Raw genomic sequence first — 27,376 nt, 5'->3', positions numbered from 1 at the left:
ATATCTTAATGTATTGAACCTTGAGACATGATTATATATGTGTGTGTGTGTGTGTGTGTGTGTATGTATATTTCCATTTGTAGTAGTTACTCCACAGTGTCTCAATTGGTGTTTAATTTTTTTGTTTGCTTTATTCCCTTTATGCTGTCCCTGAGTTCTATTCCTCATGACCTTTCGCACACCATTCCTGAGATTTCCAGGCTTAGATTCGAAGCACTGATATATAGTGCTATATGTTGTGTTTTTATTAATTGTTTCAAATGGAGAAGATTGGACCTTACTTTGGTTGTGCAACTTTTCCATGAAGAAAGGATATGAAAACAACACAAAAATGATAACTGTTTACCATTTCTTCACATGTATTCACTTCCTCTTAAAAACACTCCTTGATGTGTTTTCTTTTATCACCTCCTTTTCAGAAGAGACTGACACTGGATGTGAAATAACCTGGCATCTGAAATGGAGCCTTCATCTACTTTGGGTTACATGTCAGAGAACAGTCATTTGATTTCAACCTCCAAGTAGGAATCTGGTTTTGAAGGATGGTTTGTTTGAGTGTCCCATAGCATATACCAACTCGGAGGGCTTTGTGAATGGCTTAATTCTCTGCGATCATTCTTTTTGTCCTTCTTCTTTCATTCTTCCTTTCCATTTTCCATTTTTCCTTCTTCCTCTTTCCCCATCTCACCTTTTATTTAACCGTTATTTCTTATGCATTTCTATGGCAAAACAACTATGGTCTGGTAACATGCAACATATAAAATATAATAAGATCTGTTCTTTCAAGTTTTTTTAAATTCTTTTCCATGGTTCTCTGAAGCTATGGCAGGCACAATGGCAGCTACACATTTGCAGCAATTGTTCATCAATTAGTTCAAGTTTTGAGAAGAATGTTGATAGGACTGAGTGTGCAGTGAAGCCTGCAGTAGTAACTGTTTAGAGTAATAAACGTCAGCACATCTCCTACATTTCCTAAGATCTTCTCAGTTATTACAGAACTGTGAATGTTTGCACCAACTGGAGCTTATTTTAACCAATAAATTGTGTCAAAAGTGACAGGAAAGTACACCCCCTCGAGACTGACTTTGATGAAAATATATATATGGGATGGGATGATGCTGAGGTTTCCATGTTTATCATTTTCCACATTTCCTAAGAGGATCAAACCTTGCTCATTGGCTATTGAATCTCACTTACAAGCTTTATTTAAGGTATTTACACCCCCTTCTCCTATCTCCACTGTGTTTCTCCTGACAAGCGAATGCTTGCATGTGAATCTTTGGCTCAATTTTCAGTAGTGACCAAAACTAACACAGATTATAAGGCCCGAAAGTGGCATCAAGATCATGTCAAGATAGGAAAAAAGATTTGGGAAAAAAGAAAATATTTATTGGAAATAAATGTGGATTTAGATCTACCCTGTTCTTAATTTTTAGGCAGTATAGATTTATTTGACATGGCTTCAATTCACTTTGATTCAATTAAGATTATTCCAATGTATTTCTACATTTTGATACTGAGGAGGGGACAGAAGGGAATTAGGATTATAATACAGACTGATGAGCTAATACTGGTTTGGTAGTAGCTTCCATTGAAAAGTAAAAGATGCTTCAACTAATCTTACATAATTCCACAGAAAAACTATTCAATATATATGCATTTTTAAATTTCATTAAATATAACTTATGTACCATGAACTTTACCTACCAGAAATGTAAATCCAGTGATTTTGGTAAACTTACACAGATTTTTAGTCATTAGTAAAATCCATGTTTAGCATATTTATCACCTCCAGTAATGCCTTTCTGCACATCCACAGTTAATCACCATGCTCACTCAAGTCAAAGGCAAGCACTAATCTGCTTTTGTGTCTTTATATTTGTCTTTTCTACACATTGCATATAAATGGAATCATACACTATATGGTCTTTGTGTCTTGTTTCTTTCACAGAGCACATGTTTTTGAGATTCAAAATTTTGTTTCTTTTTTTTACATTTGAAAATATTCTGCTTGATAAAATTTGTTGATTTTAGATTTAATGGTTTATTTTCTAAGAATAAATTGTGTGTTGTTCAATTTAGAATAGATGAGTGTGAAACATCATGTGGGAAAGAAGAATGCCAAATTTATAAAACAAAATGAATCGATGCTAAACACAAAATACTAGTGAAATTAAAATGGCATTAACTTTTAAAATGATTTAACTTTTGGGGGTGTGATAAAGGTTGACTGATTTTATCACACTCACGTATCAAACTATACTACAAAGCTATAGTGATAAAAAGACAGTATGTTAGACACACAGAGAAATGGAACAGACTTTAGAGCCAAGAAACAAACCCACTCATTTATGGACAGTTTCTGGACAGTTTATCTGTGGCAGAGGACCCAAGAGAATACATTACAGAAGGAAAGGTGTGTAAATAGGTGGCATGACTGCTCTTTCCCCTACCCTTGGGTGAAACAGGCTCTTTTTCTTGCATTCTCTTTTGAACATAGTCCACATGTCATGTGTGGGCAGGAGGGGAAGCAGTGGATGTTCCTAGGGTCTGTGCAACCTGTGGTCTAGAAACCCCTGTGAAGGAGTCTGTGTATGTGCTGAGCTTGGCTAGGCTCAGGCTGGGATATAGGGTGGACTTGTCCTCAGGCTCTGGGAAGCATATTGTCTAGAAGCCAACTGTAGAGATGTCTGTGTGCACTAAGTGTCTGTGGCAGTCCTAAACCAGCCACCAAGCAGACCAAATTTGCTGTGGTCTCCTGTAGCCTCCCAGTAAGTCGGGAGGTTGCATGTGTTAGGGGAAGGAGTAAATGATTTTCAGGTCTCCCTAGGGTGGTCACAGATACACCTGAGAATCCAAAGTCTACCTGGGGTTGACCTTGTGATTCTTTCACCTCTGAATCAATTCTCTTATCACCTCAGTGCGACTTGCTGAACTACGGTAGTGCTGGATCCTAGGTCAGCCAAGACAGGTTGGAGAGGAGGAAGCACATGGGGGTGTGGAGGAGGGAGTGAGAACAGCCAGGCTGAGAAGCAGGTTTCCTCAGGTGGTGACGAGGTACATGAGGAGGAATAGCCCAACAGCGAGGGGCAGTAGTTCCAGATCTCTTGTGAGTCCCAGGAGAAAGAGGGAATTCTCCCAAACATGTTTTATGAGGGTAACATTTCTTTAATACCAAAACCAAAAATATAAGACAACACAAAGAGATAAAATTACAGACCTTTCCTTCTAATAAACATGGCACAAAAACCCTCATAAAACCTCACCAAGCCAAATCTAAACATGGAATAAAAAGATTATACACCACGACCAAGCGGGATTTATATCAGGATCACAGGATAGTTCAACATCCTAAAACAAATCAATATAATTCACCTCAAATAGAAGGACAGAAAAAAGCACACGATCATATCAGCAGATACTGGGAAAGATTTTGATAGGATTCATCACCCATTTATGATGAAGACCCGGGAAAACAGGGCATAAATGGCACATATTTAAACCTAATAAAAGCCATGAATGAAAATTAACCCTTGAAGCTGACTATAGAGGTGAAAATTCCAGAAATGGAGGGGAGACAAGGTGGTAAGGACAGGGCAGAAAGGGAGCACATGACTGTGAGTGGACTCTGGGCAATGTGGTGGGGGTCACTGCTGTGCTGACCTGACAGGGGATTCTACCCTCTGCAATACCCGCAGTGATGCAACCCAATGTTATCTCAGTGAAATAATTAATACAAAGTAATATATTATTATTTTTGTAACGAAAACATTTATTCTGATAGATTTTATTACTTTCATATTTTGAGTTTTTTTTTAACATGAGAAATAGAGTAATACAGCAAGGATACACATGCCAGTCTCATAAAAAACTGTATTAATGTCTAAAAAGAATTTTCCTCCAGTCACTTTTCTTCTTTACACACTCACTGCACAGGCAGTGTGACAGGTAGAGTGCGTCCACATTATGAATCCTTTGAAAGAAAGCCCGACAGCTTTAGAGAGAAAATTAAGGTCCCCCTGAGCCACAGGAGCCTGACTCTTGCCTTGGGAAGCAGCGGCAAGCCCTGCGGTGTCGTCTTCCAGTCCAGGCTTCTTGTGTCATTGACCATGTGTGCTTCTCGCTATGAGATTCCATCATTGTCATATCTCCCAGGTTGTCACTGAGTTTTCCATGTTGAGTTATCAGTTTCCAACTATCAGCTTTTGTAAATACTCTGGACACTACTTTGTCTGGTATGTACATTTCAAGGTTTTTTTTCTTTTGTGGCTTATCTTTTACATATAAGATCTGTTTTTGTCACACAATTGTATGCATTGAGTTCAAAATCTTTATCACTTGCGATTTTATACCATTGTAATTAAAGCCGTTGTCTTAATTTGAAATAAAAACATTTGAATAGCTTCTTCTAATAGCTGAAATATGTATTGAAATTTTTTGAATTACTCCTCTCATGATTTATTTTTCTTCAGCATGAAGTAGTTATTATTGTTTCCACATGAAAGGCGACTTTCCTGTTGCTGTATTTCCTTCCATTCTCAGTGACTTATGAAAAATCCCTTTTTGCTTCAAAGAGTGATGCAACAAGTTCTGTGTGCTCTGAAGGCAGGACCTGGCCCTATTCCAACTGCCACTTACAACACAAGTTCTCAGTTTCCCTTTTAAGCTATTTATCTCTAAAAGGGCAATAATATCATGCCAGCAAGCCAATCAGTGAACTAATATGACACAGGTTGTGGTGCTCACATGATATTTCTTAGCAATGTGACATGTTCTGTGATCACAGTCATGGCTGATAGGACAGGTCTGCTTAGGGTGCTGTATAGACTCAGAGATCCTGCAAAATTGTATTCAAATATTTTGATTCACAAGCACTACGTAGCTCACACTCTAGTGGGAAATTTTTGGAAAAATCCTTACAGTAAGATCATACCAGGAAAGGGAAGTTCCCAGTGTAAAGAAAACAGGCCTGACCTCAAATTTGCCACATGGGAATAGAGTGGCGAGGGATTTCTACTTCATTATGATTCTCTCACTGAGGGCTAAGTTGTTCAGAACTAGGTCAACAATAGGACTGGCTTTAATTGGGAGCTTTGAGTATTCTAACTGCATGTCCCTGAAAAGATAAATGCTCCTGTCCCAGCCCTCCGCCCCAAGCTGACTGACCTAAGAACAGAAAAATAATGTTACTGAGCCTGGTCTATTTCCCTCCATAACTAGAGTCATTTCTGTGCCTTTTCTGGGACTACCCACACCCTCCATCATCCCACCCCCCAGCGCCAGCAGCTCCTTCTCCCTACTGTGGTCTGGAGCTGCTTTTGCTTGGTAAGTGTTTGGCAGAGGAGCGTGTGTCCCCGTGCGTGTGACGGGATTCTGCCAGCAGTGGCCCAGGAACAACAACATGGTGGTGGTGACAAGAAGCTCATTGAAATTAATAAAAAGTTTAGTTTTGAGACTTTGTTAATAACTTTTAAGTTTTTTATGGAAGTAACACTGAATGATAAATAATCTGAGTTTCAGGTGTACATCATTATAATCCACGCCTATATACACCACATTGAGTTCACCCCTAAAAGTCCAGTTCTATCCATCATACAATTGACCCTGTACCCCTGATTTATCCACACCTCTTCCTCTTCCTTTCTGGGTAGGTTAATGACTTTGAAGGGAAGGGCAGATTGAAGAGGAAACTAAACAAACAGGATGATGTCAACAGACTTGCTTATCTTATTAACTTTATTAACCGAACTCATCAATAACTTAAATTGTAATGTGACTGTGATTTCCAGGCTTTGTTTATATTGCCCTTTAGTTTGAGATAGACAGTCCATATTTAAATAAATATATATTGAGCAAATGGTGCATTGCAACATTACATAAGGTTTAGGTATACAGCATCACAGGTCAACATCTGTATGAAACACCGACAGTGTAGTTTCTGTCCTCCATACAATTGACTCCCTTTGCCATTTTTCATTTAGAAACACAGCCTCTTTATGTCCTTCCTGCACCTATTTACGTATTTTATTGTTATATTTACATATTTTTCTATTGTAATGCTGGGATCATACTTACTTTAAATGTCCTTCTAATCGTTCTCTGTTCATTACAAATTTTTATGCTTTGGAAGAAATGTTAAATTATAAGGGATTTTAAATTATGGAAAATTAGGATACATTTTTTCACTAAGTATCACACATTTTGTGAGTTATAAATTTATTATTCTACATTATATTCTTCATCATAAGTAGTCCTTATCACTGAAGGGTAATGCTACTTGGTCACACAGAAGTTAATTTTAATGATTTTTTTGTGTGTGTGACCTCAGGCCTGTCTTTAAAACGGGAAATCCATATAGAGATGGTGACGCAGTGTCCAGAGTAGTGATAAAGGCCTGTGACCCGAGGACTTTATTTTGTCTCTCTGCTAATATTTTTCTACTTGGTATTTTTTTCTTTCAACTAGTGCATTTTAAAATTTTATTTTTCTTAAAAAATTATTTTTTGAGATTTTAATAATTTGAATAGATTTTTACGCGATAAGGTCTTTTGACTTTCATTTTCTGTGATTTTATAACCCACATTGCCGTTTTGTGTGTCTGAGTTTTCAATTTTAAAATTTGAGTTGACAGAATTTTGACTTTTTCTGTTGTATATAAAAGACTAGGCTAGGTCAATCCATATGAGCATTTTCTCAAGTTCAATACTTGATTCATTGAGTTATTTTTAAACTTTAAATATTTACTCCCTGCTTTTTCTTTTTATACGAGGTTGTCTTTGCCATTTTTCTAATACATAAATATCTTCTAACACTTTAAGAGCTTGATGAAGTAAAACATAATTTTTAAGGATGTCAGAAAACTGAGGGAGGCGAATAGTAAGTTATGACAGTAAACCCAAAGGAAACCACAACTCACTCTTTTACGGGTCTGTGTGGCCAGCAGAGAGTGTCCAGGTGGGTCTATCCAAAAGAGATGTCCTGATGTCATCCTTTCAGTAATTCTTGAAACCACTGTGGACCACTGGGACAGTGGAACGATGCACCATCTAATACACACAAAGACAAATTTGGGGGAATTTCATGAGCAATTTTAAGGAACCAAAGAGCGACTGGAGACCGGACACTTTTGTAGCTTGTGACTATCTTCTAAAGAAGAAAAGGTGGGCCTAACGGTTAATAGTGTGTACCTGCTTTCACTAGTAACGCGAGGGCGCGAGGATGAGCACACACGTGAGTCCAAGTTTCCATGAGGAAGCACTGGCTGTTCAATCTGCATCAGACCATGAAGAGTGGAGTATCTGAAATATGCCTGCAGCAGGGAGAATACTCGGGGTGAGCCGGGAGTGGGCTCTGGTGGAGGATTGTGGGCAGCTCAGTGGGTGCTGTGGAGTATTTGAAATTGCCCTTATTTCCTTTTACATATATTGCTGTTAGATAAGAGCATGGTTTATCTCAACAACAAGGTATTGTGACAATAATATCATTTTATTTAAGCTTATCAGTAAGAACATAGCAAAATCACAGCCCTCAGCTGCTGGGAGGGGCTGTACCAAGGTTTGCAGTGAGCAGGCAGGAACAGCTGGAGAGAGTCCCACAAGCATCTTACTGAGGGAAACTCCAGGTGCAAATCATGTCGGGAGGTGGCCTTTCTGGTGTCTAATGCTGAGATGAGATTGTTCCACTGTAGTCATTGTTGGGTCAGTAAAAATAAGAGGGGCATCAAGAGAAAAAAATAAATACGTGTCATTAGAATAAGCACATCAATGACACTATTTTTAGATTTTAATTTTTCTTGATGTATAACACCTATGGGTGGTTCTAATTCTTTTTATCTTCCTTAACAGCAGGTCTCACAATGTAATTGGAGACCTTGGTACAAAGCATGAAATGACAATGTGGTGAGTGGTACACACAGAATATACAAATACAGTAAGAGCATTGACAATACCCCGGAGTGGGGCTGAGGCTGGTATTCAACAGTCTTTTCCTGAACATACAGGATTTTGTCAGGTTTCTTCTCAGAGAAGAAAAAGGTGGGCCTAGGAGTTATTGTTTCAGGTTCTTTACCTTTATGTGTATACTGTGTCATTACAATGATCTACAACAATAACTCAGACAGGAATAAAATGCCCACAGTCACAAAGCTAAGTGGTGAGTTAAATTTAGATGCAATATCTGGATGACACATTATACTGTCTTGCTACCCCTGTGAAAGAATATGTTGAAATAACTATCTTTAAAGATGCAATGTCAACTGGTCAAAGATGATATTTCTGGAGACCCACATTTTTTAATTGAAGCAAAATCATTTACAGCATCATTTATGCTTAGATTATAGGGTCTCCCCTTCAGGTGTTGTCACCACACCACACCCAGCACCAGAGGCTCCACAGTCCTGACCACAGCCCATGGGGCTCCCTCCTCACTGCCTCTCTCCCCTCCGCTTCCCTCCATTGTGGGAGTCTCAGTTCTGGAGTCAGAATTGTGGAGTTCATTACTGGTTTGACTTTATCAGACAGTTTTGTTTCTCTATATAGACCCACATTAGTCAGTGTTCTCTTGAATATAAATCATAAAAACCTAGTAAAGCCAGCTTTCATAGAAAAGGTAAGACTATAAGAAAAAATATGAGAATGTATGACAAAGCCAGGGAAAATGGGGAGCAGAGTCTTTCTTTACAGTTCAAGGTTCCTTTCTTCAGTTCCGTGCAGCTCTACCTGCCGTAGAGGGCTATGTAAGATTAAGGTGCCTAGTGTAAGGATTTGACTTCATCTGCTGGGAAATGGTCACCAGAATGCCTTTATTTTTTTAAAATATTATTTATGCATACAAGAACTGGGGTACAGGCCAGAGGTGTGGGGGGCGAGAGGATTCAGCAGAGGCAGAGTGGTGAGCAGAACAGGTGTATGACTGAAATCCACTGCTGAGGGGAGCAGCGGGGAGACAGGAGAGGTCTGCTGTGCCATGTAGGTCTCCTCACTGGTTGGCCGGAATTGAACTCATGCTGCAGAGGCTGGGATAGCTTCATAGTGCTCCATCTTAACCCCTTGCACCACCAGGGAGACTCCAGAATGACTTTAGACCAGCAGGCTTCAGCGACTGATCCCCAGGAAGAAAGCCTCAAATCCATCACCATCTTCAATACTGCTGTGTATGAAATTCCTGACAGTCAGAGATGAGGGCATCTTTCACAGGCCACAGATTTTAACACAGATCCTCTCAAGGGAGACTGACCCTGAGAACCTGCCCTCATCACACCACTCAGGACACTTTCATCCTGTGTTTCTCATGCTGCCCTCGGATCTTCTAGACACACCACCAGGCAGCTCTCTATGAAAGGGTTCCCGGGGAGCATGTATAGTAGCGTGTGGCGTGGAAGCTGAAAGAGGTGAGAGACCTGCTGTGTTTATCATGATCAGAAGCTCATCCTTGATGGCTGCCCTGGGGTAGGGGAGTGCTGATAAACACTGGATTTGCAAGACACACAGAGAGAAGCTTACTTGTGATATAAGTCTGCTGTATGTTACAGGGACCACACAGAACAGTTGCTTGTCACCCATTGTTTTTCACTTCAGAAGGGCAGGTTTATTAGTAAAAGTTGGAAGTAAAAATTAGAGGCACCTTCCAGTGGGCAGTCTTGGGGCCAGAGCTCTATTTGGAAATTCCCTTGTCACCTTGGAAGTTAGGATTTATTTAATACTCCCTGTGTACCACCGAGGCTAAGAGTTTAGTAAGTTGTTGGTCCAATAAAGACTGACTCAACATCTCCTTTTCTAAATATCACCTGTTATCCAACCAACCCTGGCTGTGCAGGTTCACTGTAGATTTGGGCAAAAGGAAAAAGAATATTGGAGGCTTAGTTGTATCTGACCTGCCTCTAATGCTGAAGCAGGTCACCTGATATCAGGCAGGGAGGCAGGCAAGAAGCAAGCCTCAGAGCCTACTCCCCACCCCCAGTACCTGTAAGGGGTTCTACTCCCTCTTATACTGTGTGAGACAGACTGGCACAGCCATCTGTGCTCATGGTTACATAACTGCTGCATCGTTGTGCATGAGGGGCACTTTCAAGATTAGGGATATCTGTTGTTTGCTGGATATCCAGAAGCAGGGTAAGAGCCTGAGTTACTCCATGGTCCTTACACACCTCTATATGGTAATTTGGATATACATGTATAAATATATATCGTTCATCAAAAAACAGAATAGTAATAATACAATAACTTGAGATCCTCCTGTGCACAAAGCTATTTTCAGCACACAAGTATGTATTTTTAACCACATTTGGGAAAGTAAAGAAACAATAAACACAGAAAGTTAACTCTCATATACATTCCAACATTCACATTTCAATCACAGAATTGTGGTTGTTGCCAATGAAATCCTAAGGCTAAATCACTACCATAGAATTGTTAGATTCAAGGAGTGTTGACATTATCAAGGAATATATAATAAGTGTCTTCAATAATAACAAACACCTTCAATGTTTAATTAAAGGAGAAACTGATTTATATCCAGTGATTTTAATAGGATAATTAAATTCATGAGCAGTTAACAAAAATAGAAAGATTTTTCCTAACAGAAAGAAAGTTTCAATCATCACATACATCAGAAATGGAAATGTGCTACCACCTGTGACCCCAGGCTCAAGGTCATGGACACACTCAAGAGAGGGTGAAGATGTTCATAGAAAGAAGGAATACACAGGTGATGACTATTTAGTTTCTGCTGGTTGATCATCAAACTCTGCTCCTTCTCTCACAGCAGACACCCCAACTACATGGAAACAGGAAATCATTCAGGAGCATCTCAGTTCCTCCTCCGGGGGCTCTCCGATGACCCTGCCCTGCAGCCCCTCCTCTTTGGGCTGTTCCTGTCCATGTACATGGTCACCGTGACAGGGAACCTGCTCATCATCCTGGCTGTCAGCGCCGACCCCCACCTGCACACCCCCATGTACTTTTTTCTTTCCAACCTGTCCTTTGTTGACATCTGTTTCACCTCCACCACCATCCCAAAGATGCTGGTGAACATCCAGGCACAGAGCAAAGATATCTCCTACATAGGCTGCCTCGCTCAGGTGTATTTTTTTATGATTTTTGCTGGACTGGACAATTTTCTCCTGACCGTGATGGCCTATGACCGGTTTGTGGCCATCTGTCACCCCCTGCACTACACGGTCATCATGAACCCCCGCGTCTGTGTCCTCCTGGTTTTGATGTGTTGGTTCATCATTTTCTGGGATGCCCTGCTTCATGTTCTTCTGATTGCACAGCTGACATTCTGTGCAGGCACTGAAATCCCACATTTCTTCTGTGAGCTGGCTCAGATTGTGAAAGTAGCCTGTTCTGACACCCTCATCTTTAACATCTGCATGTATGTGTTTACCACCTTATTGGTTTTGTTTCCTGCTGCTGGGATCCTCTACTCTTACTCTCAAATTGTCTCCTCCTTAATGAAGATGTCCTCTTCCACCAGCAAGCAGAAAGCCTTCTCCACCTGCGGGTCTCACCTCTGCGTGGTCTCCCTGTTCTATGGCACAGGCCTGGGGGTCTACCTCACTTCTGCTGTGACCCGTTCTTCAGAGAAAAGTTCAGTTGCTTCAGTGATGTACACGGTGGTCACGCCCATGCTGAACCCCTTCATCTACAGCATGAGGAACAAGGATGTGAAGGGGGCTCTCAGAAAGCTTCTCAGCAGAGCAGCCTCGTGTCCAATGTAGGTCTCTTTCCTCAAAAGTTAATCATTTTGTGGGTTCAGATGGTAATTGTTGCAAATTTCAATATCAAGATACCCCTTAAAATGTTTTATTTATTGAAGTTTGAAAATATGATTATATATATATTTATTTATATCCTTTTATATTATTTATTCCTCAATGGCTCATTCAGTGCTTTTTGTTTTATCCCCATTACAAAGCCCCTACATCCTATTTATGATCAGCTCTTTTCACCATTATTGAGATTTCCAACCTTAGATCTGAAGCACTGATATATAGTGTTGATACGGTTTCCTTAATAATTGTCATTAATATTGAAGTTTGGATCTTACTTTTGTTGAATATTTTTTACATGAAGAAAGGAAATAAAAATAATACAAAAAAACTTAGCTAACTGTTGACCATTTTTCATATGTGTTCATTTCTTCCGGAACACGTTCCTAGGTGTGTTTTCTCTTCCTCATGCCACTTCTCCGAAGAGACTGAGACTGGATGTAAAGTAACCTGGCATCTGAAACTGGGCTGCATCCTATCTCTGTTTACATTTCATGAGAACAGTGATTTGATTTTAATCTCAATGTAGAAATCTAGATTTGAAAGATGGTTTGTTTATGTGTTTCAAAGTATATACCAACTGGGAGAGCTCTTAAAATTACTTAGTTCTCTGTGACCATTCTTTTCTTCCTTTCTTTCGTTCTTCCCTCCCAATTTCTTCCCTCTTTTCTTACCTTTTATTTATTTAATTATTTTATATATATTTAATTATTTTACATCATTGTTCATTTTTAAAAAATATTTGCTTCCTTCCACCCCCTCAGGTGTGTCCCCATACAGTTTCCTTCCCCAAAGCGCACGTCACCATCACCTCAGTCCCCTGTACTCCTCCCTCCCTCCCTCTGATCCCTCTCCCTCCTCATCCCCTATAGTATGTCTCTGATTTATAATTGTACATTTTTTGCTTTGTTGTGTTTTGTATTGTTATTTTTACACGGATGTCTTATTGGGTTCCCCTATATTCCTGCTATAAGTAAAACCATCCAATATTTTTCCTTTTCCTTACGGCTTATTTCACTGAGCATCATTTCTTCTGGTTCCATTCATGTTGCTGTGAATGGCGTGCATTTATATTTTTTGATTGCTGAATAATATTCCATTGTTAGCTTTTACTTAACCGTTATTTCTTATCATTGCATTTGTATACTACAACAACTAAGATCTGATAACATGCAACAATATCAAACATTAGATCTGATTTTTCAATGATTCTTTTTATTTTTTTCTATGGTTCTCTGAGGCTACCATCAGAAGAGGCAGGTACATATTTGCAGCAATTGTTCATAAATTAGTTAAATTTTTTCAAGTATGTTGATAGTATTGAATGTGCCGTGATATTTGCAGTAGTATCTCTTTGGAGTCATAAATGTCAGCTCATCTAAATTCTGAGGTTCTCCTACAGTTATCACTTATGTGCCAATTGTTAGCACACACACCTGCACCCTATCTTAATCAACACATGGTGGCAGAAGTGATAGGATAGTACATCCCCTCGGAGACTGACTTTAGAGGAGATTTGGGGTGGACCAAGTCTTCAGTCCATTATCCCATTACATGGGATAATGCTGAGGTTTCCATTTTTATCATTTTCCAGATCTTGCTGGAGCATAAAACCTTGCTCATTGCCTATTGTATCTCACACAAAAGCTTTACTGAAGGTGTTTACACCCTTGTATCCTTTCCTCCTCTCTCCCACTGTGTTTCCTTCTCCTTCCAATCAAATGTTTGCATATGAATCTTTGACCCAGCTTTCTGTGGCAACCAAAACTAACCCAGAAGAAAAAGACTGAGAGTGGTATCAAGACAATATCAAGAAAGGAAAAAGGATGTGGAGAAAAAAGAAATTACATACTAGAAACAAATGCAGTTTTCAAATTTACCCCAAATTCATAATTTGTTAGGCACTTTATTTGATAAAGAACCCCAGAGAATACATTATGAAAGAAAAGTGTAAGTAGGTGGCATGACTGCTCTTGCCCTACCCTCGGGTGAAACAGGCTCTTTTTCTTGCATTCTCTTTCTGAACACAGCCCATTTGCCATGCGTGGGCGGGAGGGGAAGCAGGGGATGTGTCCCGAGGGTCTGTGCACCTGTGGTCGAGGAGCCCTGTGAAAGAGTCTATGCATGAGCTGGGCCAGGCTCAGGCTGGGATATGGGGTGGGCTTGTCCTCAGGCTCTGGGAAGCGTATTGTCTAGAAGCCAACTGCACAAATGTCTAGGAACAATATATGCCCCATGGCCATACTAAGCAAGTCACCAAGCAGACTGATTGTGCTGTGTTATCCTCAGGAGGTTGCATGGATTGGGGGAGGAGTCAGTGACTTCTGGGCTCCCCGGGATGGTCACAACCCTTCTGAGAGGACAGAGGTTCATGTGACTCTTTCCCTTCTGAACCCAGTCTCTGATCACATGGGTGTCCCTTTTTGAACTATGGTAGTGCTGAAACCCATGCTTGCCAAGGACAGGTGGGAGAGGAGGAAGTACACAGTAGTGTGATTGTGGGAGTCAGTGAGAACAGCTAGGATGAGAAGCAGTTTCTGCGCATGGTGTTGAGGTACATGGAGAAGAGCAGTCCAAAGATGAGGCTATCATTCCAGATCTTCTGTGAGTCCCAGGAGGAAGAATTCAGAGAAATGTTTTTGATTCTGTAGCTCCACATATATATTTTTTTAAAGATTTATTTATTTATTGACTATTTATTTATTTATTTGTTTATACAAGCACTGGGTACAGTCAGAAGCACGGGAGGGTGAGAGAATTCACCAGAGCCAGAGCAGGGAGCAGAGCAGGCAGAGGGACCGAGGTACACTACTGGGGGTAGCGGCGGTGATAGGCAGGAGAGGTCTGCGCGCCATGTGGGGCCCTCCTCTGGTGGCTGGGGAGCAGCAGGGGATCGAACCGGCGCTGCAGAGGCTGCGGGCAGCTTCGCAACCCAGCGCTCAACCGTTGCGCCACCGGGGAGGCCTTTGTAGGTCTACATATTGAGGAACATTTTTTAAACAAGAGTGTTGGAAAATAGAAAACAAGTACAGAGGCATGCAGCTACATGTGTATATTTTTTGTGAACAAATTAAAAATATAGCATTTTTTTGAGGAACACGAATGTTTCTCAATTGTCTGAAATTCATTTTTCCTAGAATTCTTCATTGGTGTCTGTGACATCTACTTGTCTGTATGCATTCACATTAGATAATCTGGGATAAAGACAATTAGAGTGATGAGGATGTTTTAAGAAAATAATTCTAAGAGAGTACAGTAAATTCCTGGAAGAAAGAGAGAGAAGGGACTTGAAAAACTAAAGAAATAATGGAAGAAAACATACCAAACTCACAGAGGGAAATGAATATAGAAATGTATGAAACAAGAAGATAACCAAGCCTAGATAAAAGGAAAACTGAAGCAAGACACATAATAGCAAAACCTCCAAGAGTAAGAGACAAAGAAAAAACAAAGAAGCTGTGGAAGGGAAGAAGCAGACAACCTATAAAGGAACACTGATTAGGCTAACACTAGGCTTCTCTGAGGAAACACGACAGGCAAGAAGAGAATGGAGTGACATATTCAATATGTTCCAAAAAAAAAAAAAAATTGAGCCAAGAGTACTCTATCCTGCAAAGTTCTCCATTCAATAGGAGAGAAATAAGGACCTTTAAGAAATAAGATGTTCACATCTAAAAAACTCCCTCCAAGGAATATTAGAAACTGCTTCAGGATTCACACCAAAGAGATGGACTAACACAAAGAATAAGGAATTAAATAAATGACAAAGCTAGGAACAAAATTGCATATAATAACTTTATACATAAATGATCACTCTAAACATCAGTGGACTGAACTCACCAAGAAAAAGAAACAGAGTATCTAGTTGGATTAGGAAACTGAATCCAAAGTTCTGCGGCCTCTAGGAAACACACCTCATGACCCAGTATATTGGTTATCACTGAAAGTAATATTGAAAGTAAAGGGATAGAAACCACCATGCAAGCAAATGGCACAAGGAAGGCAGGAACAGGCGTACTTTTATCAGAAAAAAATAGACTTCTCAAATGTGTTAGATAATTATTACCACGTCTGAAAATAGACATTGGAGAACACATATATGTGGTAGAGATTCTACACCCCACTTTCTCAAATAGACAGATCAATGTGACATAATAAATAAGGGTATAATTATGCTAAACAAAAAATAGACTGTATGGGTCTAAGAGACATTTATGGGAACAAATATACATTTTTATTAAGTGCACATGGGTCATTCTCCAGGATTGACCACATGCTGGGTCACAAGACAAACATCAACCAACTCATGAAGACTGAAATGGTAGCAACTATCTTCTCTGTTCAAATGTACTGATACAGATCAACTACAAAAAGTAAACAAAGAGGTTTTTCCATCCGTGGAGGCTGAACATTACTGAATGACCATTGGGTTAATGAAGAAATGAAAAGATATCTTGAGGCAAATGATGAGGACATGACCTTCCACAACACATGGGACACAGCAAAAGAAGTTCTGAGAGGGAAGTATATAGCAATAAAGAAACTAGACAGAGCCTCCAAAAAGCCCATCTTGTCTCTTATCTCAAGGAACTAGGAAAAAAGGACCAACAAAACCCAAAATCCAGTAGAAGGAAGGAAATAATAACAATGATGGCAGAAATAAAAGAACTCCAAAGACAGTCCAGTGTAATTCACATCAATGAAAAGGAAAGAAAAAAAAAAAAAAACCCAAAACCAAACACAATCATATGAAGGTGCTGAGAGAGCTCTTGATAAAAGTCAGCATCCATTAATGATGAAAATCCTTGAAAAACTGGGTATAAATAAAACGAATCTGAACATAATAAAAACCACATGTGAAAACTAACCCTTGAAGCTGACGACAGAGGTGAGCCATCCCGAGAGGGAGGGCGGAAGGGGTGAGGACAGAGCGAAGTGGAGCTGGGTGGCTTGGTGCGGGGCCACGACTGTGCTGACCTGACGGGGATTCTAACCTCTGAAACACCGATGATAATTCAACTCAAGTGACCCGAATAAAGAAATAAATTAGGAATAAAAAGTAGATTCAAATATTTTGTACAATGAAAAAAGTTATTTATCCTGATTAGATTTTTTTCACTTAATTATTTTGAGGTTTTTAAAATAGGAGACCTAGAGTCACACAGCCGTTTGCACACTCCAGTTTCCCATAAAAAGACATGTGTTAACATCTAGAAGGTATTTTCCTCCAGTCACTTTTTTTTCACTTACACACTCACTGAACAGTGAGTGTGACAGGGATAGTGTGTCTACATTACAAACCCTTAAAACAAAGCCTGACAGCTTTAGAGAGAACATGAACTTCCCTTTGAGCCACAGGAGCCTGACTCTTGCCTTAGAAGCAGGGGCAAGGCCTGCGGTGTCGTCTTCCAGCCCAGGCTTCTTGTGTCACTGACCATGTGTGCTTCTCTCCCTATCAGCCCATCACTGTCATATCTCCCAGATAGTCATTGAGTTTTTGATGTTTACTTATAATTTCAGACGACCAGATTTTCAAAATATTCCGGACCCTTATTCTTTGTCTGCTGTGTCTATTTCAATGTCTTTTCTTTTGTTGTGAGTTTATCTTTTAATTGTAAGGTCTGTTTTTGTCCCACAATTTCATGCATTCAGAGTTAAGAATCTTTATCATGTGACTTTACCACTGTCGTTAAAATGGTCTTTATTCGAAAATAGGATATTTCAACAGTTTCCTCCAATAGTTCAAATATGTATTTACAACTTTTGAATTTACTTCTCTTTTGATTTTACTTCAGTTAGGAAGGAGCGACTATTTCTCCATGGAAAACTAATGTTATGTCCCTTCCATTCCCAGTAGCTTATACACGATCATTTTTACTTTCAAGCTGTGATGCAACAAGTCCTGTGTGATCTGAAGTCAAGACTTGGCCCGATTCTAACTGCCACTTACAATACATGTTCTCAGTATATATGTCAGTTTCTGTTGACTGAGTTACTCATCTCTAAAAGGGAAATAAGATCATGTGAGGAGTGTCTGTGCACAGCAGTGAGCTAACATGACACAGGCTGTGGTGCTCATATGATATTTCTTAGCAATGTGACAGGTTCTGTGATGTCATGTCTGATGGGACCGGTCTGCTTAGGATGCTGTAGAGACTCAGAGACCCTGCAAAAGTGTTATCGAAATATTTTGATTCACGAGCGCTAGGTAGCTCACACTCTAATGGGAAATTTTGTAAAGATCCTTACAGTCAGATCACACGAGGAGAGGAGAGTTCCCAGTGTAAAGAAAACAGGCCTGACCTCAAATTTCCCACGTGGGAATAGACAATACAGTTTTCACTTTGTTATGATTCTCTGTCTCGCTAGGGGCTGAGTTTTTCAGAGACAGATGAACATAGGAATTTTTTTAATTGGGAGCTCTGAGAATTCTAACCTGCAAAGATAAATGCTCCTGTCCCAGCCCTCCGCCCCAAGCTCACTGACCTAAGACCAGGAAAATAATGTTACTGAGCCTGGTCTATTTCCCTCCATAACTAGATCATTTCTGTACCTTTTCTGGGCTCCCTGCACCCTCCATCATCCCACCCCCCAGCACCGGCAGCTCCTTCTCCCTGCTGTGGTCTGGAGCTGCGTTTGGACTTGGTAAGTGTTTGGCAGAAGAGCGTGTGTCCCCGTGCGTGTGACGGGATTCTGCCAGCAGTGGCCCAGGAACAACAACATGGTGGTGGTGACAAGAAGCTCATTGAAATTAATAAAAAGTTTAGTTTCGAGACTTTGTTATTAACTTTTAAGTTTTTTATGGAAGTAACACTGAATGATAAATAATCTGAGTTTCAGGTGCACATCATTATAATCCACGCCTATATACACCACACTGCATTCACCCCTAAAAGTCCAGTTCTATCCATCATACAATTGACCCTGTACCCCTGATTTATCCATGCCCCTTCCTCTTCCTTTCTGGGTAGGGTAATGACTTTGAAGGGGAGGGCAGATTGAAGAGAAAACTAAACAAACAGGATATGGTCAACAGACTTGCTTATCTTATTAACTTGATCTGATTAACTTTATTAACCGAACTCATCAATAACTTAAATTGTAATGTGACTGTGATTTCCAGGCTTTGTTTACATTGCCCTTTCATTTGAGATAGACAGTCCATATTTAAATAAATATATATTGAGCAAATGGTGCATTGCAACATTGCATAAGGTTTAGGAATATAGCATTATAGTTCAACATCTGTATAAAACCTGACATGTAGTTTCTGTCCTCCATACAATTGACTCCCTTTGCCATTTTTCATTTAGAAACACAGCCTCTTTATGTCCTTCCTGCACCTATTTATGTATTTTATTATTATATTTACATATTTTTCAATTGTGACGCTGGGATCATTCTTACTTTAAATGTCCCTCTAATCGTTCTCTGTTCATTTGAAATTTTTATGCTTTGGAAGAAATGTTAAATTATAAGGCATTTTAAATTATGGAAAATTAGGATACATTTTTTCACTAAGTATCATGCATTTTTGTGAGTTATAAATTTATTATTCTACATTATATTCTTCATCATAAGTAGTCCTTATCACTGAAGGGTAATGCTACTTGGTCACACAGAAGTTAATTTTAATGATTTTTTTTTGTGTGTGACCTCAGGCCTGTCTTTAAAACGGGAAATCCATATAGAGATGGTGACGCAGTGTCCAGAGTAGTGATAAAGGCCTGTGACCCGAGGACATTATTTTGTCTCTCTGCTAATATCTTTCTACTTGGTAATTTTTTCCTTCAACTAGTGCATTTTAAAATTTTATTTTTCTTAAAAAATTATTTTTTGAGATTTTAACAATTTGAATAAATTTTTACGTGATAAGGTCTTTTGACTTTCATTTTCTGTGATTTTATAACCTACATTGCCCTTTTGTGTGTCTGAGTTTTCAATTTTAAAATTTGAGTTGACAGAATTTTGACTTTTTCTGTTGTATATAAAAGACTAGGCTAGGTCAATCCATATGAGCATTTTCTCAAGTTCAATACTTGATTCATTGAGTTATTTTTAAACTTTAAATATTTACTCTCTTTTTTTTTTTACGAGGTTGTCTTTGCCATTTTTCTAATACATAAATATCTTCTAACACTTTAAGAGCTTGATGAAGTAAAACATAATTTTTAAGGATGTTAGAAACTGAGGGAGGCGAATAGTAAGTTATGACAGTAAACTCAAAGGAAACCACAACTCACTCTTTTACGGGTCTGTGTGGCCAGCAGAGAGTGTCCAGGTGGTTCTATCCAAATGAGATGTCCCGATGTCATCCTTTCAGTAATTCTTGAAACCACTGTGGACCACTGGGACAGTGGAACGATGCGCCATCTAATACACACAAAGACAAATTTGGGAGAATTTCATGAGCAATTTTCAGGAACCAAAGAGCGACTGGAGACTGGACGCTTTTGTAGCTTGTGACTATCTTCTAAAGAAGAAAAGGTGGGCCTAACGGTTAATAGTGTGTACCTGCTTTCACTAGTAACGCGAGGGCGCGAGGATGAGCACACACGTGAGTCCAAGTTTACATGAGGAAGCACTGGCTGTTCAATCTGCATCAGACCATGAAGAGTGGAGTATCTGAAATATGCCTGCAGCAGGGAGAATACTCGGGGTGAGCCGGGAGTGGGCTCAGGTGGAGGATTGCGGGCAGCTCAGTGGGTGCTGTGGAGTATTTGAAATTGCCTTAATTTCCTTTTACATATATTGCTGTTAGATAAGAGCACGGTTTATCTCAACAACAAGATATTGTGACAATAATGTCATTTTATTTAAGCTTATCAGTAAGAACATAGCAAAATCACAGCCCTCAGCTGCTGGGAGGGTCAGTACCAAGTTTTGCAGTGAGCAGGCAGGAACAGCTGGAGACAGTCCCACAAGCGTCTGGCTCAGGGAAACTCTAGGTGCAAATCAGGGCGGGAGGTGGCCTTTCTGGTGTCTAATGCTGAGATGAGATTGTTCCACTGTAGTCATTGTTGGGTCAGTAAAAATAAGAGGGGTATCAAGAGAAAAAAATAAATACGTGTCATTAGAATAAGCACATCAATGACACTATTTTTAGATTTTAATTTTTCTTGATGTATAACACCTATGGGTGGTTCTAATTCTTTTTATCTTCCTTAACAGCAGGTCTCACAATGTAATTGGAGACCTTGGTACAAAGCATGAAATGACAATGTGGTGAGTGGTACACACAGAATATACAATTACAGTAAGAGCGTTGACAACACCCCGGAGTGGGGCTGAGGCCGGTATTCAACAGTCTTTTCCTGAACGTACAGGATTTTGTCAGGTTTCTTCTCGGAGAAGAAAAAGGTGGGCCTCGGAGTTATTGTTTCAGGTTCTTTACCTTCATGATTATTTTGTGTCATTACAATAATCTATACTAATAACTCAGACAGGAATAAAATGCCCACAGTCACAAAGCTAAGAAGTGGTGAGTTAAATTTTGATGCAATATCTGGATGACACATTATACTGTCTTGCTACCCCTGTGAAAGAATATGTTGAAATAACTATCTTTAAAGATGCAATGTCAGCTGGTCAAGATGTTATTTTTGGAGACCCCCATTTTTCAATTGAAGCAAAATCATTTACAGCATCATTTATGCTTAGATTATGGGGTCTCCCCTTCAGGTGTTGTCACCACACCACACCCAGCACCCAAGGCTCCACAGTCCCTGACCACAGGGGCTCCTTCCCCACTGCCTCTCTCCCCTGCGCTCCCCTCCCTTGTGGGAGTTTCAGTTCTACAGTGAGAATTGTGGAGTTCGTTACTGGTTTGACTTTATCAGACAGTTTTGCTTCTCTATATAGACCCACATTAGTCAGTGTTCTCTAGAATATAAATCATAAAAACCTAGTAAAGCCAGCTTCCATAGAAAAGGTAAGACTATAAGAAAAAATATGAGAATGTATGACAAAGCCAGGGAAAATGGGGAGCAGAGTCTTTCTTTACAGTTCAAGGTTCCTTTCTTCAGTTTCGCGCAGCTCTACCTGCTGTAGAGGGCTATGTAAGATTAAGGTGCCTAGTGTAAGGATTTGACTTCATCTGCTGGGAAATGGTCACTAGAATGCCTTTATTTTTTTAAAATATTATTTATGCATACAAGAACTGGGGTACAGGCCAGAGGTGTCGAGGTTGAGAGGACTCACCAGAGACAGTGGGGAGCAGAACAGGTGTATGACTGAAATCCACTGCTGAGGGGAGCAGTGGGGAGACAGGAGATGTCTGCTGCACCATGTGGGTCTCCTCACTGGCTGGCCGGATTTGAACTCATGCTGTAGAGGCTGGGATAACTTCATAGTGCTGCATTTTAACCCCTTGCACCATCAGGGAGGCCCCAGAATGAATTTTGACCATCAGGCTTCAGCGACTGATCCCCAGGAGGAAAGCCTCAAATCCATCACCATCCTCAATATTGCTGTGTATGAAATTCCTGACAGTCAGAGATGAGGGCATCTTTCACGGGCCACAGATTTTAATACAGCCCCTCTCAAGGGAGACTGACCCTGAGAACCTGCCCTCATCACACCACTCAGGACACTTTCATCCTGTGTTTCTCATGCTGCCCTCGGATCTTCTAGACACACCACCAGGCAGCTCTCTATGAAAGGGTTCCCGGGGAGCATGTATAGTAGCGTGCGGCGTGGAAGCTGAAAGAGGTGAGAGACCTGCTGTGTTTATCATGATCAGAAGCTCATCCTTGATGGCTGCCCTGGGGTAGGGGAGTGTTGATAAGCACTGGATTTGCAAGACACACAGAGAGAGGCTTACATGTGATGTAAGTCTGCTGTATGTTACAGGGACCACACAGAACAATTGCTTGTCACCCATTTTTTTTCACTTTAGAAGGGCAGGTTTATTAGTAAAAGGTGAAAGTAAAAATTAGAGGCACCTGCCAGTGGGCAGTCCTGGGACCAGAGCTCTATTTGGAAATTCCCTTGTCACCTTGGAAGTTAGGATTTATTTAATACTCCCTGTGTACCACCGAGGCTAAGAGTTTAGTAAGTTGTTGGTCCAATAAAGACTGACTCAACATCTCCTTTTCTAAATATCACCTATTATCCGACCAACCCTGGCTGTGCAGGTTCACTGTAGATTTGGGCAAAAGGAAAAAGAATATTGGAGGCGTAGATGTATCTGACCTGCCTTTAATGCTGAACCAGGTGACCTGATATCAGGCAGGGAGGCAGGCAAGAAGCGAGCCTCGGAGCCTACTCCCCACCCCCAATACCTGTAAGGGGTTCTACTCCCTCTTATACTGTGTGAGACAGACCGGCACAGCCAGCTGTGCTCATGGTTACATAACTGCTGCATTGTTGTGCATGAGGGGCACTTTCAAGATTAGGGATATCTGTTGTTTGCTGGATATCCAGAAGGCAGGTAAGAGCCTGAGTTACTCCGTGGTCCTTACACACCTCTATACAGTGATTTGGGTATACATGTAAAAATATATATCATTCATCAAAAAGCAGAATAGTAATAATAATAATAACTTGAGATCCTCCTGTGCACAAAGCTAGTTTAAGCACACAAGTATGTATTTTTAACCACATTTGGGAAAGTAGAGAAACAATAAACACAGAAAGTTAACTCTCATATACATTCCAACATTCACTTTCAATCACAGAATTAAGGTTGTTGCCAATGAAATCCTAAGGCTAAATCACCACCATAGAATTGTTAGATTCAAGGAGTGTCGATATTATCAAGGAATATATAATAAGTGTCTTCGATAACAACAAATGCCTTCAATGTTTAATCAAAGGAGAAATTGATTTATAGCCAGTGATTTTAATAGGATAGTTACATCAGTGAGCAGTTAACAAAAATAGAAAGATTTTTGCTAACAGAAAGAAAGTTTCAATCATCACATACATCAGAAATGGAAATGTGCTACCACCTGACCGAGGGGCTCACGGTCATGGACACACTCAAGAGAGGGTGAAGATGTTCATAGAAAGAAGGAATACACAGGTGATGACTATTTAGTTTATGCTGGTTGATCATCAAACTCTGCTCCTTCTCTCGCAGCAGACACCCCAACTACATGGAAACAGGAAATCATTCAGGAGCATCTCAGTTCCTCCTCCGGGGGCTCTCCGATGACCCTGCCCTGCAGCCCCTCCTCTTTGGGCTGTTCCTGTCCATGTACTTGGTCACCATGACAGGGAACCTGCTCATCATCCTGGCTGTCAGCACCGACCCCCATCTGCACACCCCCATGTACTTTTTTCTTTCCAACCTGTCCTTTGTTGACATCTGTTTCACCTCCACCACCGTCCCCAAGATGCTGGTGAACATCCAGGCACAGAGCAAAGACATCTCCTACACAGGATGCCTCACTCAGATGTTTTTTTTTATGATTTTTGTTGGAGTGGACAATTTCCTCCTGACCGTGATGGCCTATGACAGGTTTGTGGCCATCTGTCACCCCCTGCACTACATGGTCATCATGAACCCCCGCACCTGTGTCCTTCTGGTTTTGATGTGCTGGTTCATCATTTTCTGGTTTGCCCTGCTTCATGTTCTTCTGGTTGCGCAGCTGACATTCTGTGCAGGCACTGAAATCCCACATTTCTTTTGTGAGCTGGCTCAGATTATAAAGGTAGCCTGTTCTGACACCCTTTTCATGACTATCTGCATGTATGTGATTGTTGCCCCATTGGGTGTGATTCCCCTCACCGGGATCCTCTACTCTTACTCTCATATCATCTCTTCCTTAATGAAGATGTCCTCTTCCACCAGCAAGCAGAAAGCCTTCTCCACCTGTGGGTCTCACCTCTGTGTGGTCTCCCTGTTCTATGGGACATCCCTGGGGGTCTACCTCAGTTCTGCTATGACCCATTCTTTAGAGAAAAGTACAGTTGCTTCAGTGATGTACACGGTGGTCACCCCCATGCTGAACCCCTTCATCTACAGCATGAGGAACAAGGATGTGAAGGGGGCCCTTGGAAAGCTTCTCAGCAGAGCAGCCTCATGTCCAATGTAGGTCTCTTTCCTCGAAAGTTAATCATTTTGTGGGTTCAGATGGTAATTGTTGCAAATTTCAATATGCAGATACCCCTTAAAATGTTTTATTTATTGAAGTTTGAAAATATGATTAGGGCCTCCCCTGGTGGTGCAGCGGTTGAGCACTGGATTGCGAAGCCGCCCACAGCCTCTGCAGCCCCTGTTCCATCCCCGGCCACCGGCGAGGGTCCCACATGGCGTGCAGACCTCTCCTGTCGCGCCCGCTGCTCCCCTCAGCAGTGTATTTCATCACTCTGCCTGTTCTGTTCCCATCTCTGGCTCTGGTGAATCCTCTCACCCTCCCACGCTTCTGACTGTACACAGTGCTTGTATAAATAAATAAATAAATCTTTAAAAAAAAAGAAAATATGATTATATATATTTATTTATATCCTTTTATATTATTTATTCCTCAATGGCTCATTCAGTGCTTTTTGTTTTATCCCCATTATGAAGCCCTTACATTCTATTTATAGTCAGCTCTTTTCACCATTATTGAGATTTCCAACCTTAAATCTGAAGCACTGTTATATAGTGTTGATATGGTTTCTTTAATAATTGTCATTAATATTGAAGTTTGGATCTTACTTTTGTTGAATATTTTTTACATGAAGAAAGGAAAAAAATAATACAAAAAAACATAGCTAACTGTTGACCATTTCTTCATATGTGTTCATTTCTTCTGGAACACGTTCCTAGGTGAGTTTTCTCTTCCTCATCCCACTTCTCAGAAGAGACTGAGACTGGATGTAAAGTAACCTGGCATCTGAAACTGGGCTGCATCCTATCTCTGTTTACATTTCATGAGAACAGTGATTTGATTTTAATCTCAGTGTAGGAATCTAGATTTGAAAGATGGTTTATGTTTCATAGTATATGCCAAGTGGGAGAGCTCTTAAAATTACTCAGTTCTTTGTGACCATTCTTTTCTTCCTTTCTTCGCTCTTCCCTTCCAATTTCTTTCTTTCCTCTTTTCTTACCTTTTATTTATTTATTTAATTATAATATATATATTTAATTTTTTTACATCGTTGTTCATTTTTAAAGAATATTTGCTTCCCCCCACCACCTCAGGTGTGTCCCCATACAGTTTCCTTCCCCAATGCGCACGTCACCATCACCTCAGCCCCTGTGCTCCTCCCTCCCTCCCTCTGATCCCTCTCCCTCCTCCTCCCCTGCAGGACGTCTCTGGTTTATAATTGTCCATTTTTGCTTTGTTGTGTTTTGTATTGTTATTTTTACATGGATGTCTTATTGGGTTCCCCTATATTCCTGTTATAAGTGAGACCATCCGATATTTTTCCTTTTCCTTCTGGCTTATTTCATTGAGCATCATTCTTTCTGGCTCCATTCATGTTGCTGTGAATGGCATGAGTTTATATTTTTTGATTGCTGAATAATATTCCATTGTTAGCTTTTATTTAACCGTTATTTCTTATCATTGCATTTGTATACTACAACAACTAAGATCTGATAACATGCAACAATATCAAACATAAAATCTGCTTTTTCAATGATTCTTTTTATTTTTTCCCATCGTTCTCTGAAGCTACCATCAGAAGTGGCAGGTTCATGTTTGCAGCAATTGTTCATAAATTAGTTAAATTTTTGTCAAGAATGTTGATAGTATTGAGTGTGCAGTGATATTTACAGTAGTAGCTCTTTGGACTCATAAATGTCAGCTCATCTACAATTTCTAAGGTTCTCCTACAGTTATCACTTATGTGCCAATTGTTAGCACACACACCTGCACCTTATCTTAACCAACACATGGTGGCAGAAGTGATAGGAAAGTACATCCCCTCGGAGACTGACTTTAGAGGAGATTTGGGGTAGACCAAGTCTTCAGTCCATTATCCCATTACAGGGGATAATGCTGAGGTTTCCATTTTTATCATTTTCCAGATCTTGATGGAGCATAAAACCTTGCTCATTGCCTATTGTATCTCACACAAAAGCTTTACTGAAGGTGTTTACACCCTTGTATCCTTTCCTCCTCTCTCCCACTGTGTTTCCTTCTCTTCCAATAAAATGTTTGCATATGAATCTTTGACCCAGCTTTCTGTGGCAACCAAAACTAACCCAGAAGAAAAAGACTGAGAGTGGTATCAAGACAATATCAAGAAAGGAAAAAGGATGTGGAGAAAAAAGAAATTACGTACTAGAAACAAATGCAGTTTTCAAATTTACCCCAAATTCATAATTTGTTAGGCACTTTATTTGATAAAGAACCCCAGATAATACATTATGAAAGAAAAGTGTAAGTAGGTGGCATGACTGCTCTTGCCCTACCTCGGGTGAAACAGGCTCTTTTTCTTGCATTCTCTCTTTTTGAACACAGCCCATTTGCCATGTGTGGGCTGGAGCGGAAGCAGGGGATGTGTCCCGAGGGTCTGTGCACCTGTGGTAGAGGAGCCCTGTGAAAGAGTCTATGCATGAGCTGGGCCAGGCTCAGGCTGGGATATGGGGTGGGCTTGTCCTCAGGCTCTGGGAAGCGTATTGTCTAGAAGCCAACTGCACAAATGTCTAGGAACAATATATGCCCC

At 40.3% G+C, this 27,376-nt stretch overlaps 2 protein-coding genes across 2 annotated transcripts; both read left to right on the top strand.

Annotated features, from left to right (window-relative positions):
* The first annotated feature begins 10,777 nt into the window (after window positions 1–10,777).
* On the top strand, window positions 10,778–11,719 carry LOC119239813 (olfactory receptor 7D4-like). The gene has a single exon (XM_037504207.1). It carries the CDS (start codon window positions 10,778–10,780, stop codon window positions 11,717–11,719), a length of 942 nt encoding a protein of 313 aa, XP_037360104.1.
* A 12,149-nt stretch (window positions 11,720–23,868) lies between these two features.
* Window positions 23,869–24,810, top strand: LOC119239812 (olfactory receptor 7D4-like). Its single transcript, XM_037504206.1, has one exon. It carries the CDS (start codon window positions 23,869–23,871, stop codon window positions 24,808–24,810), a length of 942 nt encoding a protein of 313 aa, XP_037360103.1.
* Window positions 24,811–27,376: the final 2,566 nt, after the last annotated feature.

The sequence above is a fragment of the Talpa occidentalis genome, unplaced genomic scaffold (assembly GCF_014898055.3).
Source record: "Talpa occidentalis isolate TD23 unplaced genomic scaffold, MPIMG_talOcc4v2.1 talOcc4.12, whole genome shotgun sequence".
NCBI lineage: Eukaryota > Metazoa > Chordata > Mammalia > Eulipotyphla > Talpidae > Talpa > Talpa occidentalis.
This window is presented reverse-complemented; position numbering and strand designations above follow the sequence as displayed.